Below are 18,604 nucleotides of genomic sequence, written 5' to 3' on the forward strand. Positions count from 1 at the left end.
TTATGAGATAATAGTCCCCCCTGATAAATTTAGTAGCAGGTTGCAAGAGAATCGCACGAGAACGACCCTCTCCCCTGTATTTGATGAATTGCTTGAAGCAATTCCAACTCGTAGCTGTAGGTTAATTCGTCAAAATAGTCTCTTTCTCTTGTATAGATATTTGTTTTAGTTCCTTATTACTCAATTAGTCGTTATAGAGCTGTTCGAAGTTAGAATAACCTATTGGTCATTTACCTTAATCTTCTTAAATTCATCAATTGCGTGTATAGCCGAAAAGAAGAACGTGACTACGGAACAAATTACTTGAATTACTTTATTCTTGAATTAATAATAAGTCCGTCGAAAACAAATTTATAAATGCCCTTCCGAAGATTATTAGCACCAATCATGCCAGTAGACAGACGCCCACTGCATTACTTTTACCAAAGGTTGTCACCATGACAGATTTTGCACTGCCCGTATCCAGGGACTTTTAGTTACCCTAACCATGTCAACGGTATGCACAGTGAGGAGGGAGGAGCCTTTCCACTCCGCGATGGTTAATTTAGTGGAAAATTTCTCAAGAAAACTTGCATACGAAGCACAAATATACGCATTTGATAAGATAATGGGCGATCATTAACCAATTTTCTCGTTGATCTTTGGATGCTATCACGAAAACCTGTAATGCGAAGAGCCATCGCATTGTTGTCTGATTATGAGTAATGAGCGCTAATTAGTCAAAGGCCAGGGCGTTCCTGGCGTGTGAGTCAGGCCGGCGGCGCGGTTCCGGACGCCTCCAGATGAAGCGGATACAGAATAACTATGTGACACACACGATAATGTCCGTTTATTGTTTTGATATGCGAATTGTTTTCGACGATCTTTCTTTCAATTGAAAACGATGCGTTAACGCGGAAGCAATACAGACAGTATTAGCGGTGACAGGTCATCGGTGGGAACCGGTTGGCTTGATTTAAATCTCTTGATACCGGTTTGAATACATAAATCGTTCGATTGTAGTGCGTTTGTATTTTATGTATGTGTGTAATTTTTGTTTTTTACACACTTTGTCGCTCCTTTGTTTTTATAAATTATTGTATTCCAAATACATTTCTTTACAAATGGACGTTGTTAATAGATAGTTATAATTTTACTATTCATAAGAAAGAGCGGTGTTTAGATTCCTCAGTGTGTCAGCAATGAGAAATTTCCAACCGTGTATCTAGTTTCCTTGACAAATCATTTACAGTTCAAGCTGCACGCATATGGAACGAGTTAAAAAAAGCTGAGTAATAAAGATTCACTACTTGTCATTGTAATATTTAGTATTATTGGATAAAAGTACATATTTTTACTGCGTAGTTTATGTATTACAAGTAATCTTTAACATATGTGTCCATTTTCCTTCTATCATTTGATGACCGGAGAGACCGAGGCTAGTTTTATCCTTATTAATGCTGTTAGCGACAAAATCGCCTTTTGCTACAATACTGCGTTTTGTACTTCATCTTTTGCCTATTTCGTCTATTTTTATTTCCTATATAATGTATATATTCTTATGTAAAGAGTAAATAAATTAACAAATATTAGTGAATAATTACGTAAAGATTGTTGTTTCTCTTTTTGCCTTCGGAATAATCATATGAAGTATAATATAAATGTATTTGAAGTGTGTAATAACAGACTACCGCTGGCATGCGGATAGGTATACCTCACAATAACTGTGATACAAATATATAAGGTGTTGTTAAATTCATAAACGTTTTATTGTCCCACTTGCCGATATAAATTTTCCGACGTCTTTGTTTCTGTTCGGAATGACATTGGCATTCAGTTGAGACGTTAAGACGTCCGCCATGGTCGACAGCTCGCCGGGCGCCAAAATTTTTAGATATTATCTACTTGTTATCATATAAAAATATTATATATTAATAACTTAATATTTTTCAATGAAAAAAAAAATATCCCGGTTGAGCAAAAATTACTGTATAACCTTTTGTCTTCAAAAATTAACAGAAAAACAATAGAGGAATTTTTTTAATTATCTCGACCAAGCGAAATGTCGAGATGTTACTTTATTATCCGTTCATACATTAATATGTTTGTATATGCATAACAGTATTGAGAAACGTACGTGTCTAGTGTTCTATGTAACTGTCTTGCTTGTCAACATTTGAACACCAAATGTTAGTGCGTTCATTGACCTGCCCAATGTGCCAAATTATGACATCAGTCCCAAACGAATTTCGCGAGACGTTAAATAGGTCATCTAAATTAAATTGACTGTTTACGATTACGGTACAATGTGTACATACATTGCCTGTGTATTATCGATGAAATTTTTACATTGGAATTAGAAGTCAACATTACAATCTAAGGAAGCAATATTAAATTTTACTTCCTATTATTATAACAACTACATCTTGTTATCGTATCTGGTTACAAATTTCTTTACGCCATTGGGAAAGATGTCAGACTGTTCGATTCGCAATAACACACTTTCCTTCATCCCTATAATAAAGTTTCGAGGACGGTATTGAGGGTAATCTGCCTGCTCATGTCTTTATGACGGGTGGCGCTGCAATTCTAAGACGTTGAAGCACTAGGACGCTACAGTTGAAATTACGGTAGTATGTGAAAACGTTCGTGTAGATTTCACAAAAACCGTTGGGTTTTAGACTAAAAACAAAACTTTTTCTTTTCTTTTTCCAGTTCGGTAATCTTGCATGTGATGTAATGGGTCCCGAGAGGTCTACTCATCCTGAGTGGGCCACTCAGGCTAAGTTAGGTAAATGGGGTTTACGTTAAGGACCTTCCGTGCTTTGCCCCCTCAATTCCTCCTTAAATCAGGACACCTAATAAAACAATGGTGTTAATAAAAAAAAAGATTCGTTTCGAGCTAGTATTTATAGAAACAATATTGTTATCGCTACGATAAGTCGCTGTTCACCTGCCGGCGACGCCGGCCGCGAGGCTTATTGTCTAACGTCCGACGTCCGAACGCCGTATATTATCGGCTGACGCACCTAACCTACGACAATTGAATATATTTGATCATTGTTCAGTTTTTGCGCCTCGCCCTTTTTAGTTCTATAAAACATATATTCAGATCTTTTTGTTGTTATGTATTTAAAATATGACTTCCATATAATAATTAAATGCAATTTTATCTATATTTTAAATAAATAAAAATGAATCCTCAAATGTAGCTGGGCGCAAAACTCAAGAAAAGCTCGCCTAATTCGGCTATTTTTTTCTTATTTTCGTAGAGGCATGAAAAAGTTTCTTGTATAAGGTTGAGGGGAAAATAGTAAAAACTACACTATTCTTTTCTCATACAAATCACAAAGTAAATTATAACACCTTTTCCTATTGGTCAAACATTCGACGTCAATCTAAAAGGAATAAAAGGTGATCTCTATGTAATCAAATAAAACATCGTGTAAGAGATTACAATGAAAATTTAATCACAGTATCATTAGACTTGCTGTGTGAGAAAAAGAAAATTTGTTATTGTAAGTAGTCGTTGTTTATTATTGAGATGTTAAATCAATTAACAAAGTGATCAATAATTCTGAAATATGATTTTCTAGTGGATCGGGGATAGGCGTTTTATTATTAATATTACGAATCCTTCAGATACAGCTATGTGTATATGATAATAAATAGGTTTAAGTCGACTCAGACTTTCGTCACAGAGAGATTTTGTTGATAGTTTAAATAATCCACGCCTGTAACTAACCATTTGACAGTCATTGAACAGTCTGCCTGTCTTCACAATACGATTGTTATATTTACTATCGTATACGTTTCGTAAGCGGAATTCTGGAACACATCAAATAATAAGAGAAATGTTATTAAAATACTCGAAGCCCTTGTAAGTAAGAAAGTTATATCATCACATTTCGGCACGCTCCGTCCGAAAGTAAAGTAAGCTGGAATCGTTTTTTCAAATTGTCTCACGTACAATTCGTCAATGTATTCGTATTCAAATAATTAGCCAAGGTAACCGAGGGCCTTACACGTGTCGGTAACCGCGCCGCCCGTGCCTCGAATACTGATGATGCTACCAACGTTCCGAGCGCATTCCGCGGCCGCAGCCCGCCTCCGTATCTATTGTGCACGCAAATCATGTCGTTCTTCTTTATGAATATTGCAATACCACTACAGCTATATCACGCACTCGGGCGCGCTATAACGTGCTATAACGTACTATAACGCGCTATAACGCGCTCGTTTTATATCTCTCGGACGTTTGCATGGATACATAAGTTAGTCATAACTTATTTTCGTACCGAAGTACTCGCTGTCTTAACGACTCTTAGAATAGCTCCTGCGCGGTACCAAGTTATTGCGCCGATCTCGTGGAAATTGCAACGGGGTTGTCACCAATCCAGTTCTCCCACGTCCAGTGTTGGCGCTCTCACATCGCCATGTTGCTTCAGCGACCAGGTTAACGAACCATGCCACATACTGTATACCACGCGGCGCGCGTATCAAACGTTGTAATTTTTCTGCCTTTCTCTACTTACAGACGTTAATAAGCATAACTGTAAAATTCAACGATATATAATAAAAGCGTTTAATCGCTCGTGAGACCGGAATGTGTTCGGCGGAGTGTGCGTGACGTTCATCTGGCCCCGTACGGACACTAATTAAATAGTAATATTGATTGCTATCGAAAGTTGTGCTATTGAACAGATTCTCGGTTTCGTAGTGTTTCGATGATGACTTTCGGTTTTTTTTTATAGAAGACTGTTGTAACACATACCCTGTAGTAGCATAATGATAACAAGTTTAAAATAGTAAATATTGAGCAGTTTGCAAGATTAAGCACGTACTCGGGCACTAAGTGTCAATTGTTTGATGCAAAGTACAGATGTGTTCTTGTGTGTGGGATATGTGAACACGCGACTAGATTTTATTAAGATTTATACGATTTTATATATGCCAGACCTAGAAAAATAAATACTGTATGTTATACATTTTAATTTTTTGTTTATGATAATACAGAAACCTTATCACATAAATTAAATATAATTATGTTATATTTTTATTCATGATATATACTCTTATTTTTCAATAGAATATTGTTTCTAAAGAATTTCATTATTCTCTACTGACAGGGTCCCAATGACTTGAGGAAACAGAGCGCTCCAACGGTTCAAGTCATAACTCTGTATATGCCGTCGGTGAGTTATTTGCAGACCCAACGAGACTTGCGAATATTCATCTATCCTCAGCGATTAATTTTTAATCCTTAATAACCAGGAGTTTCAATTTTGATACCAAACTTTTAAACCGAATGTTCACATTACTATTAATTTTTTTATAGGTTGGCTGTACGTATTTTACTGTTGTATAATATTCTTTCCAACGAAATTAAAAAAAATCTATTTTTCCCTTCATCTAGACCCTCAAGCAAACACAGTAATATTTAAAAAAATCACTTTCGTAAATCAGGCTACTAAGGGTTAAGTTGTTGATTTGAAATACGTTATTACTCTACAATGATAATTTATACGAAGTAGTGATTTTACAACGCAGTCACAGTATAATTGTAATTGACGATTATATAAAAGTAAAGTAAAATTCGTTGCACATTGTATTTTAGGCACTAAACTATAGTAAATTAAAATAATGGTTGTAGCCCTATGAATGATCGGTAGTTATCAGTTCTAAAAAAGCAATGTAAAACTCTCGTCTAACTTGTTACAAATAATTCATATGATCTGTACGCGAAGTAGCAGGTCGTCGGACTAGAAGGTTCTGTAATCGGTTGACAATGCATTCGGACGTGCATTGTGCACTCTGCCGCTTTATCTCAGTGTCGGCCAATGATCACGCTAAGTGACATTACATAGTGCTGACAACCTATTCGGTATCTTTGCGACATGCCTTATGTAAGGAATTGGAAGCTATGAAAGCTTGTGATGTAAATGAGAATTCGTATAACGGTGTTTCAACTTCTTGTTGGAAATATAGATTAAATATGTACCTAGAACTATCAATAGTCAAATAATAAAGAAAATAGAATTATTAAAATATATTTTTATTCGCTCGAAAGTAGTTTCCGTCGGTGAGTACAGTGGCTCCTTTAAACTCAGTCAACCAGCTTTCTTTTTTTGCGTTTCGTTGCTTGATGTATTGCAGCACTACTTGATAACTTCAGCTGTACGATGGTCAGGGTAGATCCCTGACCACCATTTGGGTTTAATTTTTTTGATAATTGGGCTGTCTTGATAGCATTTTATATAAAAACTAAATTAATGTCATATATTTCAAAGATTTTCTTTCACTTTATTTGTTGAAAAAAATTGAAATAAAAGAATCAATTTTGTGATGACCGATGCAGCTGTTACGACAAAATAAATTTGCAAAGCGTAAACTAACTGGCGAAATAAAAAATTTCAGTCGCGCAAAGTTTCAACAACAGTATCATCAAGCAATATGTCCAGTTCTCATTATATTTTCATAAAAAATAAACAGTTTGCTTTTCCTTTTTCAAATAGAATTTTGAAAAATAAAATTCTTTTGAGGTTCGTTTTTTTAATAATCATTGTAGTCAGGAATACCATTGAAAATCGTAATTTATTACAAGAAGTAATGGCGTTTATCGAGTACTCATTCATAGCCGTTGGAAGCAACTGGCAGGGCGTCTAAATTTAGACAGCGGATGCAGAGGTTTCTCCGACGTTTTGATTTAAGTTTGCACTGTTTCTCAGACAGGAACATCTATCACATGAAATTATTATAAATAGATACATTTCTTAGGTACTTGAAAATTTACAGCGTATCTCCTAGTAAATCATAATTATTTCTCTAGATGAGCCACTTTAACTTCGTTTTGTTATATATGCTTATAGCAGTTAATTACACGAATTGTTAATAGCCTTTTATGCGTATACAACCTGTCCACCACCTGTGCCGCTTTATGTGAGTTTAATTTAAAGAATTCATTGTAGGAAATTTTTAGCATACTTATAAATTTCTGGCCAAATTTTATACCTGAAAGTTTTATAGTTAGATTAAATTCATTTTTAAATGAACGCATTCTCAACCCCCCCTTGCGGGTTGAATTTTATAAAATCCGAAATTTTTATTAAAATCACGCGAAAGGAATATTTTTTCAAATTTTAATTCTCTAAGCCCTATGGTTCCAGAAATATCGTCAAACATCAGTACGTAGTTATACACATATAGATTAATTACTTTATATGAATTAAACCCACATAATGGCTTACACGATTTGTGTCCAAATTTAACTACGGATAAATAAGAATTACATTGTGAAACTAGGCAAATAACTAGGGTTTGTAAGAAAATATTATTTTAAAATAGACCTTTAAGTGTGTTACAGACATTAAATGAAATATCAAATAGTGGTAGTAAATGGTAATGAATGTAATATGTAGCGGTCCACGAGGGAGCTCTCGGGTTTTGCTATCTATAACGAGGTTTGGCTTAAGCGCTCTCTGCGCGATCATCTCTCAAAAAAAATCAATTCGTAATGACGTATACAAAGTAATTGCTGTCAATTATTTAATCAATTGTTTTAGAAATAATGATTAACGTTACGATAATATACCATGAAAAATCATTTTTAAAATTAGGATTACTTCATATTAAAATTAATTATTTTTTTCTATCTTTTCCTGAAGACTTTTTCATTATTAGTCGCCATCCACCTCTACCAAAAAGCGGCAGAGACCTTTACTATCGTATTTACAATTTTTTTCTTTTTGTCTGATGGCTGTACTGCCAGAATTTATTGGTCTGTCATATTACAACAGGAAAAAATAACTAATGTAACTTTTTCAGAGTGATCGAAATAGGTAAATGCTTATTGCTGACCAATTAGCCGTACATTCATCCTTAAAAGCTTTTACATATGTATAGAATCACCTTTATACGCAGTCGCGTCAATTTTAATAACAAAGCGTGAACATAACATCCAATACCAAAACACTTAATTTTGTGACTAATGCGATGAATTGGAAGCATCATTACGAATTAGCGTCTACTTGCGAATTTTACATTAGGTGCAAATGATGTAGCGCAATTTCGACACCGTACATAACGAGGACTACACTTAGATGTCGTTTATAACAAGTTGCGCGCGCGTAAAAATAGCGTTCCCGTGTCAATGGCCTGACTATCAAGACCACTTAAAAATTGAATTAAATATGTACTCGCAATACTTCTACAGCGGAACATGCAAAAAATTAAAAGCAGATACGTGGAAGTCGTATTAAACAATCGGTACATTCAAGTTCTGGTTTATGTACATAAATATGTAACAGATAACAAAATATATTTTCATTAGCTACTTTATAATAATGTGTAATAGATAAACCGTATACCAGCCAGTACATGTTCGAACGGTGAGCATTTAAACTCATCTTGATTGCGTCTACTATGCGTTTTACGTATTAATGTAGTCTGTGGGAACGGAAAACTCATTAGTGTTTGTTTAAATATGTTTTTTTTTTATTTTCTATTAAGCTGTAAACTTTAATGAGGGTTATATGCAATCTGCGCACTCATCTCAACGACTGACGTTTGTATTTTTATCACCATCGTATTATCATGGAAGCTCAACATGTATTTTTGAATTTTTGAAATTGAATTTAAAACAAGCGTAAAAACTACGTGTATGTAATATTTCCGTACTTTTTATTATCAACTAACTGCCCCAACAGAATTCTTACTGTAAATTTATTTTAGCCAGTCACAGTCCACTAAATAAAAGTAAGCAACGCGTATACCAGTGTGATCATTTAATTTTGATTTAATGTTTTACTAATAAACAACGATTTTTTACTAAACTTTCCATTTCTATCACTGAAAGATTAGTTAACGTGATTATATTTTTTGTAATGCTTTATGGTACAATCTAAAGACAGTTTTATGATTAGAAAACAGAAAGAGTTGTTTTAATTATTTTCCCTGCAAATTTTTTTCATTCACATTTTGTCTCCATATAAACCTATTCGTTGCTGAAGATTGAAGAGAAATATGACGAATTGATCGTACCATTTCAGAGTTTTGAGCTTAACAACGTACTTGGCGAATCCATTCAATTTATATATAAATATTGTTATGATTTAATAGATTATCGCTAATGAAATGTAACGTTTTATGCAACTGTCAGTATAACAGTTTTCGCAACGTGTGATATATAAATTGAAAGTGATAAATGGACGCGGTGGACGGTAGTTGACCACTTGCCAGCCTGTTATCGCCGTTACCCGTCAGCTTCCCGCTACTGACCTCGTATCGTTCACTTCCTCCGTCATCCGAACGGGCCGTATAATACAATTGATAGAGTATTGTCTTTATTTGTTCGCAGGATCAGTATGATAACTTAGCCGCCCACACGCACAAAGGAATCGAGTTCCTAGACAAATATGGTAACTTCGTGAAGGACCGATGTGCAATAGAGCTCGAGTATGCAGGAAAACTCAGGTATATTATACACATCTTTTACGTTTATTAACTCAGATTTCCACTTTTACACAAAACACATAGATATATTATGTGATAATTAAAAATGAAATTAATGGAAATGTAAAGGAGTAAAACTATTGTATTAGTATTAAAAACAACTAAATAATTTACATCGTCTGGTCGAAATAAACCTGTATACAGGCCGCTTCCAACTAAAAAAGAAATCTAGTCTCCTTTAAGTATAGCAATATTTGTTTTAGGACTTTATTTACACCTTCATATTAATGATCGTTGATAATGATCTAGGCAGTGGCAGATACAATTATAATTTTAAAAAAATAGCACAATAGTATTTATTCGATAAGATGCCTATATTATAACATAAATCATGTCAAGAAAACTTAAAATACGTCATACTTTGCCTTACAAGGTAAGAGTTTCAAGCCAAGACTTAATCAAGGAGCTTTGAAACCTCTCCACGCCATTGTTGAATATGTATAGGGGGGTCAAGAGGTGAAATGGAGTCTCGACAGATTGTTAATCTTATGCTTACCAGGCAGTATAATGGTGCTGAATATGTTTTAAATTTATCTCGTTAATATTACCACGGTGGAAATATGGAATAAATTGAAATACAAAAATTCTTGACATACGATGAGTTAACATCTTTTATTGATGTCAAGTCGAGTCTGCTACCTGTTCGGACGATAAATGCCTCAGACCTGAGAAGAACCAGAGGAAAGGAATTCAATGGGAATATATAAATTTTTAAATAATATAAAATTACATATTTAATGCTTATTGAAATAGCTTGGCGAATTCATTATTTTCAAGTGCTATATTATTATTATGTGCTATCTTTATTTCTAACTCTTTTACCTTGTAGTAACCCTTAGCACCCAAACATTCGTTCACATCTGGTATCCTATAGTAAAAGCGTATACATTGCCCATAGAAAGATATGTTAAATAAAAAGTCGAGATTTTGTTGAATAAAGTTTGTTTCTGCATCTGGTATTAATATATATAATACATTTTGGATACAAAATGTAAACAGTTACTAAAAATAAAATAACATCGCAATTGTGTTCAAAAAGATAATCATAATTTGTATGTTGCAATGCTTTATCGGAAGTTTAGATTATTTTTCCACGGTGGTAGGTAACAACTTCGTTCAATAAACAGAAAAAAAGATAATTTACAATTTATTAGTAGTTTATACTTACGTATTTTCATTGTATAATCATCAAAAACAACCACGAATAGGGTCGATCGGAACACTTGTAAATTTACATAAGCAATAACACATTGCATAAAAACGTAAAAGGATTACGCTATACCTCATAAACTGTCATCTATAACGTGCGTGCTGTGTCGTAAGGCACCTGTCGAAAGTTTACTTTCACTACTTTATTTAGCGCTGTTTATTGAATACGAGATGAGAGATTTTTACTAAATTATACCATTCGAAAATGTTTCGCTCGTCGCCGCATCGAATTTTAAGCAGTATGAACATTTTTCTTCAATCCATCTTTTATACGTGTATAATTATAAAGTTGTTAATCGATGTTTTCAAGGTTTTTTTATATTATATTCTTTTATTTCTACAGGAGGCTCGTCAAGAGTTATCAACCGAAGAGGAAAGAAGAAGATGAATACCAGTAAGTACTAACTTATTTCGATCTTTAAATGGAATCAATAGAAAGTCAAAATTTCATTTTATTAATATTATGGTACACATAGGATCTTCCTAAAGTGACCACCTGTGTATGTCATGAGGAAAATGCCAGAGGTGCCCAATATAGAAACTAGAATCAAATCAAGCTCCCCTATAGTGGCATCTTTTAACTTCCAGGGTTTATTACTCTACAGAATATTCCAAATTATTACACAGAAGAACACCTCAATCCTTAATAATTATTTACATTTACGGAAATAGATTGATAAGAAGGTATTCTACCGTATTTTTCAAGACCAAGTTATGAAACAAGTTTTACTGTTTATGTGTTTGAGTAATTTAAGTAATTAAGATAAATTTCCAAATTTTTTGTATTTTATTTATTATGAATTGTCAAAAAAAATACAGGACAAATTACAATTTTAGTGAGGGGCGAACCACAACACGCGCTTCTTAAAAGTAATCATATCAACAATATATCTTACTTTAAATATTAATTATTTATTTAGGAGTTATTTATAATATTATACAATATTCTAAAATATTTTGATTGAATGAAGACAAGTAGTCATGATAAATATCTAAACTATTTATTTTCATAGACAATTGGTTACAGAGACTTCTACATTATATAATATGTATTTATTATATAATATAGAAGTCAAAATGGTAACGATATTATTACAAAGAATTACAACTAATCAATAATGTCCTTTACGTGACTAACTCCGGAGGAACCAGTGTGCTATGAAGTCATAACAATGGCAAGATTCTTGTCCCCTTCTCGAAATAATAACAGTTGTCGCCTCTTTCCGCTGGAGTTCTTTGTAAAGTGACTAGATTGTGAATCATCGGTGCAACTAACTCATGTATAGATACATAATAGATATTTATGTGTAGATTTCATTAAAAACATTGTGTTTCATTACATTCGATTGTTTTAACTTCGGTTTGATGCGATTGACATCAATAATTAGATCTAAATTTTAACAAGTAATGAATAGATGTTTGTGTATATGAAATTTAAATAAATATAAGAAATCTGTTTTACAGATCGCAATTTTCGCGAGTTACGTTTATTCGCTTTTAATTTTTTTTTATTGTAGCATTGTGTTGGTATTGACGTTCTTCACTTTGCAAAGAAGTTTAATTACTTGGATTTAATAATCAAAGTAATTATTAAAATTAATCTATGCCATCAACTTCACGTGAAATGTGTTTTGTTTTGGCTTGTTTAACATTTTTCTTGTTTAAAAATATGGAATATGGATGGAATAAAGAATGAACATTGTTTTTTATTAAATTGAAAATTTGTTCCTTTCTTCATTATTATAACTACCCATCAGAAGGCATTGCGAGTTAGAAACTTCTGTACCGTTTACCCGATAAAGAGACACCCTCAGAATATTAATTATTATTTTAGCACATAATTATTACATATTTGTGATAACTATGATTACAGTAATATCAATAATGGAACATATACAAGGTGTTTATTTGTATAATATCCTTACAATAATTTCTGTTCAATTAGTTAAATTTCAACGATATGTCTAGAAAAATTGTATTTATGTTCTCTTTGTATACAGGTGATTCAACTATATCTCATTTTATAGAAATAAGCTTCAAGGCTTTACACCAATTTTCAATAATCTTGTATAAAGTGATCACTATGAAATATGTTGAGTTAATTTCTTTTTAAAAGTGGAATGCGAAAAACTCATAATTCAACATTAATTTCTGGCAGTACAAAGTCTGCAGGGACAAGTTGAAAACAATAATTAATTTCATTATGTAGTAAGCTATTTTGAAAAAATTTTCTCTTATCATATTAGTATAACTTATATATTATTTCTGAAAACCATGACTGTTGTATAGGATGTACCATATATTACTTAACAGCAAATGGGCTTTACATTTCTCAATTTAAAGCTATAAAATTTCACACCTACAAAAACTAGTCATCTCTAGCTTCGCTAGCTTAAATGCTCCCTCGATGCTGGTGAAATTTCGTAAACTCTGATCGTTGCTGACTTTTACTCGGGACAAATCTTCGTCGTCGTCGTTGTGGTCATTTCAGTCCATAGACGCCCATTGAAAGACAAGCCTCCTCCAAATATATCTGTGGGCGCACGCGGGGGAAGGGGGGATTTATCATAATCGCCACGCTTGGCAGGCGGGTTGGCGAACGCAGTACGGTATAAAATTGATGCACAAGGTGTGTATTATATAAGAATGTATCCTGGGATTCGTACCCACGACCTACAGTAGCAAGTTTCAATCCTTACCACTGGGCTACTACTGATCACTCGAGGCAAATATTCTCAACAAATTTCAAGTGTCTAAGCCTTATGGCACAGGTATAGGTGGAAATCACATATATATGTTGTACTCGGTTACATATATTTAAATATATTTATATTTACAGTATATTTAAATATAACAAACGAAAATTTAAAAAGGCGTGCCTTTTCCACTTTTATCAATCTTATAATCAGCATATCTCTAAATGAAATTTAAAAAGCTTTAATTAACTTATCTGTTAAAAAGATTAACGTGAATGTTTATAAGAATGTTTACGAAACGCAATTACATTCCGTGCGCTCAGACCATCACGCTCTCGGTTGAATTATTACGTATAATGAAAATTTGTACTCTAATTCATTGGTTTGTACAACTGGCCAAATTAAAAGTACTTAAAGAACTATTAACAAGAATTAAAAAAAAATTATTACTAAAGAGTATTTCGTAGGAATGCTATCACGTAATGTTATTTCTTATTATATTGTTGAAGTTCGGTTTGGTAGTTTTTTACGTTTATCTATGCATTTTAATGTCAATGAACACTTCCTCAGATATGTACACAGGGTATTTGGTATAGGTGTAAAAGTTTTAAAGGTATGAATATATAACTCAATTGTTATCAGTTATGGAGGGGTTAGCTCTTTCTAAAATTCAACCGTTTCAGTATTAATAAATTACGTAAGGGTAATAAAGTAAGAAAGAGCGTTTTAAAAATACACAGATTAATACATATTAAAATAGTTATTGTTTACTATCTGTCCTTACAGACTTTGGATTGCCAGAAGTTATTGTCTTGTCGAATTCCAACAGAATTTCAAAGTGATCTTTTTATACAGATTAATTGTATAAATAGATGTAAAAGCTTTAAGACGTAATGCTGACAAATATGCTGTATGTTCACTCCTTTAAAATTTTTACACCTAGAACTGACTACTTTGTATGTAAACTACAGATCGTTAATTCAATATTCCGACTGGAACCGTTGTACACTAGTTATGCGCTCTTTCCTAGCATATGGTACAGTGGATCTGCTCGGACTACAGTATATGTAATAATATCTACACATGGATGTTAATATTTTAAAATTTCCCCTGTACTAGCCTGACCTAGTGCTCAGATTGTTTATTTAAACTTGTAACTGTAGTATAATTATTAAGACGTAAATTAAATGATTACTTATAATTAAATATCGTTACAGATATTCAGCGTGCAAAGCGTTCAGACAACTTCTCCAAGAGCTGAACGATTTCGCGGGTCAGCGCGAAGTTGTAGCGGAGAACCTACAGTCAAACGTTGTACGAGAGTTGCATTTACTTGCCAAGGAGCTACGCGAGGAAAGAAAGGTAAGCAGTAACGTTTTTATATACTAAACTGACCTTGTTACGAAAACAGTAAAAACAAACAAGTCGATAAGACTGGTCACCGTGGCGAATTTTGGGTGGTGTGAGTAGAGTAAATAGTAAAAAAAATCTTGTGTTAGTTAAAATAACCACATAGTGAATTATAATTCTCAAGTATAATTAAACGCTGTCAATCATTTGCACAAGCATCAAGGTATAAAGTAAAGAAACGAGAATATCGTGTGCCATATAGCAATACTATCTAAATTTAATCACATTATTTAGCAGTCATGTGTTGATACGGTATCTTGTAGTATACTAAAAATAAAGCTTATTTTTGTAAGTAATTGTTGTTTATTTAAATCAATAAATGTATTGGTCACTGTAAAATACGTGATATTTATTTTGTCTATCATGCTGGAGCAGGCCAAAATCTTTTGATAGTACGAAGTCTGATATACATAGTAATATATGTGTTTAGTAACTTTATATAAATTATGAATAATTAATAATCAGTAAATAAATTTATCGAGATTAGCAAATGTTTAAGAACAAGCTAAAAACAACTAGCGACACGATTGCAACTCGTTTTTCCACATTCTAATGCCCCTCTCAAGCGTGATCCCATTTGTAGATGCATCTCGTATTTCGATTTCTCAATATGGAGGTTATTTATGAATAGTAAGTGTTCAGACGGCAATGGGAAGTTTATTGTTAATTTACATTCATTCTCATTCAATATGTTTTAAAAATTCAATGCATTTTATAGAAACTGCAACATAAAAACAGCATAGTTTCTCTAGCCATATACATTTATCCTCCAACAGTTTGAAAATGGTATCATTATGTTTTCTTTTCAATTTATCTTATTGACCTTATTAAACTGCTCGTTTGTTCGTGCTTGAAATAAATACAGATTCAAGTGAGTTGTTGGCGTAAGAACAATTTGGCGAACATTTTGCCTTATTAAACAAAGTTGGCACTTTGGTCTGTAATAATTCGACTCGCTACTTCTAGCCGCGACTGGGTCACGGCTTCTGGGTGTATAATAAATGGCACAGTTGATTTGGTGCCAATGTTGTATGACCAACATGTTAAACGACCCGTAACATCTTTTTATTACGTCACCCTTTCTACGTGTCTAGGGCACACTAAGCAAAATTGTAATAAAATTAAAATGTCTGCAAATATTGTAGACAGGTGCAACTATTTTAAAATCATTTAAAATAAAATATTAAATTAAAATACAAGCTATTTTAGAATAGCTTTACTGACAGACTTGTGCTGCTTGATCTTATTCGCATATATTGTGTTCCAAATAAATCATTTATACAATATATTCCAGATTTTGTTTATTGATTAAAGGTGAAATTATTATTATTTTGTGATCGATTAATTAAACGCGCAAAGTTCACAACAAACTGCCAAATGTATAAAGTTTCAACGGTCGTTATGTTTTCAGAATTTTTGTCAAGTTTCTGCTCAGCTATCAATTTTATTTTTCTTTGAAATATTGTTCGAAGTACTTATAAACTTGTAGGAAAAATATTAATGAAATCAGTGAAGTTGTTCAAGCATGACCAATGCAAATAGTGACTAATTTATGCCTCTATTAGAATCGGCAAATTATCGATAAATGTTAAAGTAATTTATTCATTTCCCGTGGAGTTTAAAGTCAACGAGCATTAAACAAGGCGAGACACAGTCAATGCATTGTTGACTGTAAATAGCGACTTAAATTTTTTTAGTGCCAAATATCTGCTATAACAATTTAAACAAAGCACATCTGCAGTTCGTTATTCATTCATAAAAAAAACTTCAGTTGTATTTTAAAAAAAAAAAATTTTTAATAAATTTTACGTCAGAATTTTCTCAGCTACAGTAGTCCAACGACACGGCTTAAAGGATGAAGTTAACTGCTCGTTGACATCGCACTTGACCGTTTTATCATTCTTTTTAATTTCAGCAACATTTGAACGAAGGCGCTAAACAGGTGGCCGTACTCAACTCAGCCATAGGAGCACTGGAGAGAGCGCGGAGGGCTTACGAGCGAGCCGCTCGAGAGTCCGAAAGAGCTCTTGAAACGTTCCAGAAAGCTGACGCTGACCTCAATCTAAGGTAAAAATATATGCAGCCGCCTACACACGCTTCGAATTAATTTTTGGCCAGGATTATTTTTAGTCTGCAGTCATCCTGTAAGAGTTGCTCTCGAGGGCGCTATCTTTTATTCATTTTTGTTAATGAATCATCGTTATTTCGCGAGTGGGAGCGAACACCTTGTATTCTTCCATTTTTACACGGATATGTTCGAAAATAAAACGTATTAATTTTTAGGTACACACTTCATTTTGTGTCTGAAGCGGTTTGCTTTTAAGGTCCCTCTATCACGTTGCTATTATACTAAAAGGTTTTTTGTACTTTCCTTTTATGCTTTTATGAAAATGTGATACCGTTAATGCAGTTATCTTTTCACATATTTCTGCGTCTATTTATGTCAAAGGTTATAAGATAATAATTACGTGATAGCAATTTAACAAGTAACTATACTATTTAGTTTAAGAATATTCGCGGCAATATAATTTTTGTAAGCTTCGTATTAAACAATTCATAACTAGTTAAATTTAGTGCCTGATTACAACTAATATTTTTGGAAAAAAAAGAAATGAAAGAAGATGTCTTTTTAAGCATTTTTTTTTACATTAAAAATACTTCTATAAATTTACAATAGGGCTTGGATGGAAGAGCATCTAGCATTCTCCAACCTACTTAAGAAAATCGTCTGTCTATCATGTAGGTGGACGTGGCGATCTACGCTGGGCTTGCCAGTCAACTACTAACTAAATCGTGGTTGCACAGACTTATTAAGACTAGGGGCCACTCGGGCAAATCATGAACTGATGGCGGGCCGGCCGCCAGAAGTATAGGTAGTTAAATTTTTTTGGTTTTATTCTGGAATAGAATTCAATATTTTTCGAATTTACGAGAGTATTATTTTTGCTGTCGGCGGGCCACCAGTATTAGACCAGCGGGCCGCGGTCTGTGCATCCATGAACTAAATGTTATATTTGCTACTTTATTTACCGGAGACTCGGAGTCCATGCCGAAATCAATCGTCTCTAGTATCTTATTCAATAATTTACAGTCGAGCAGAGTTGGAGAAACAGAAGGCAAATGTAAAGTCGAGAAGCCAGGCGTGCGAGGAAGCGAAGCTCGAGTATACGGACCAGTTGCGTAAAACGAACGAGGCGCAAAGGCAGCACTACGAACAGCGGCTGCCGCACGTCTTCAAGCAACTACAGGTAAGGCGACATATTTAAATATTTTAGTACGTCTGATACAAATGTACTACTTTAGTCATGCAACCAATAACTTTGATAATTGGTAATTCGATAAAATTAGGGGGACCGGAAAGTAATGACGTTTCTGTCGACATATTTTTACTGAAAATCCAATTAATTTTTACAACACCAACATTAAAAACTTGTATACTAGATGGCAAAAGGTTGTTGATAATTAGGTGAATATACTGTTGATTAGAAATATTTTTTTTTAATGTAGCTGTGTGAATGTAACGGAAAAAAGTGACATAACTTTCCGGTCCCCCTAATTCATATATATGTAAAGTACGTAAGTAAGTACGTGTATATACACGTATGCATACATACTCACGTGCTACATCACGTTTTATTTTTCAGTAATAATTCATAGTTTATACTCGATTGCTTTTACTTTTATATATTTTAAATATATTGTATCAAAATTTATTGAAAAAGATCTTCCACTTATATTTTTAATAATTAACAATGAATGGTAATGATAATGATGCAGGAAACTAAAACAAAATGGTGAAA

At 33.3% G+C, this 18,604-nt stretch overlaps 1 protein-coding gene across 2 annotated transcripts in view; it reads left to right on the top strand.

Moving 5' to 3' along the window:
- Cip4 (formin-binding protein 1-like Cip4) overlaps window positions 1-18,604 on the top strand; it is a 59,041-nt gene that overhangs the window by 31,130 nt on the left and 9,307 nt on the right. For both annotated transcript variants that reach the window (XM_068772593.1, XM_068772592.1), the window contains exons 2-6: window positions 9,335-9,450; window positions 11,042-11,092; window positions 14,612-14,756; window positions 16,720-16,871; window positions 17,896-18,052. In XM_068772593.1, coding sequence (XP_068628694.1) covers window positions 9,335-9,450; window positions 11,042-11,092; window positions 14,612-14,756; window positions 16,720-16,871; window positions 17,896-18,052 — 621 coding nt within the window. The remainder of the gene's footprint in view (window positions 1-9,334; window positions 9,451-11,041; window positions 11,093-14,611; window positions 14,757-16,719; window positions 16,872-17,895; window positions 18,053-18,604) is intronic.

This window comes from Battus philenor, unplaced genomic scaffold (genome assembly GCF_028537555.1).
Source record: "Battus philenor isolate CCGP_79_NKW_IND1 unplaced genomic scaffold, ilBatPhil1.0.hap1 SCAF_5, whole genome shotgun sequence".
NCBI classification, from domain to species: Eukaryota; Metazoa; Arthropoda; class Insecta; order Lepidoptera; family Papilionidae; genus Battus; species Battus philenor.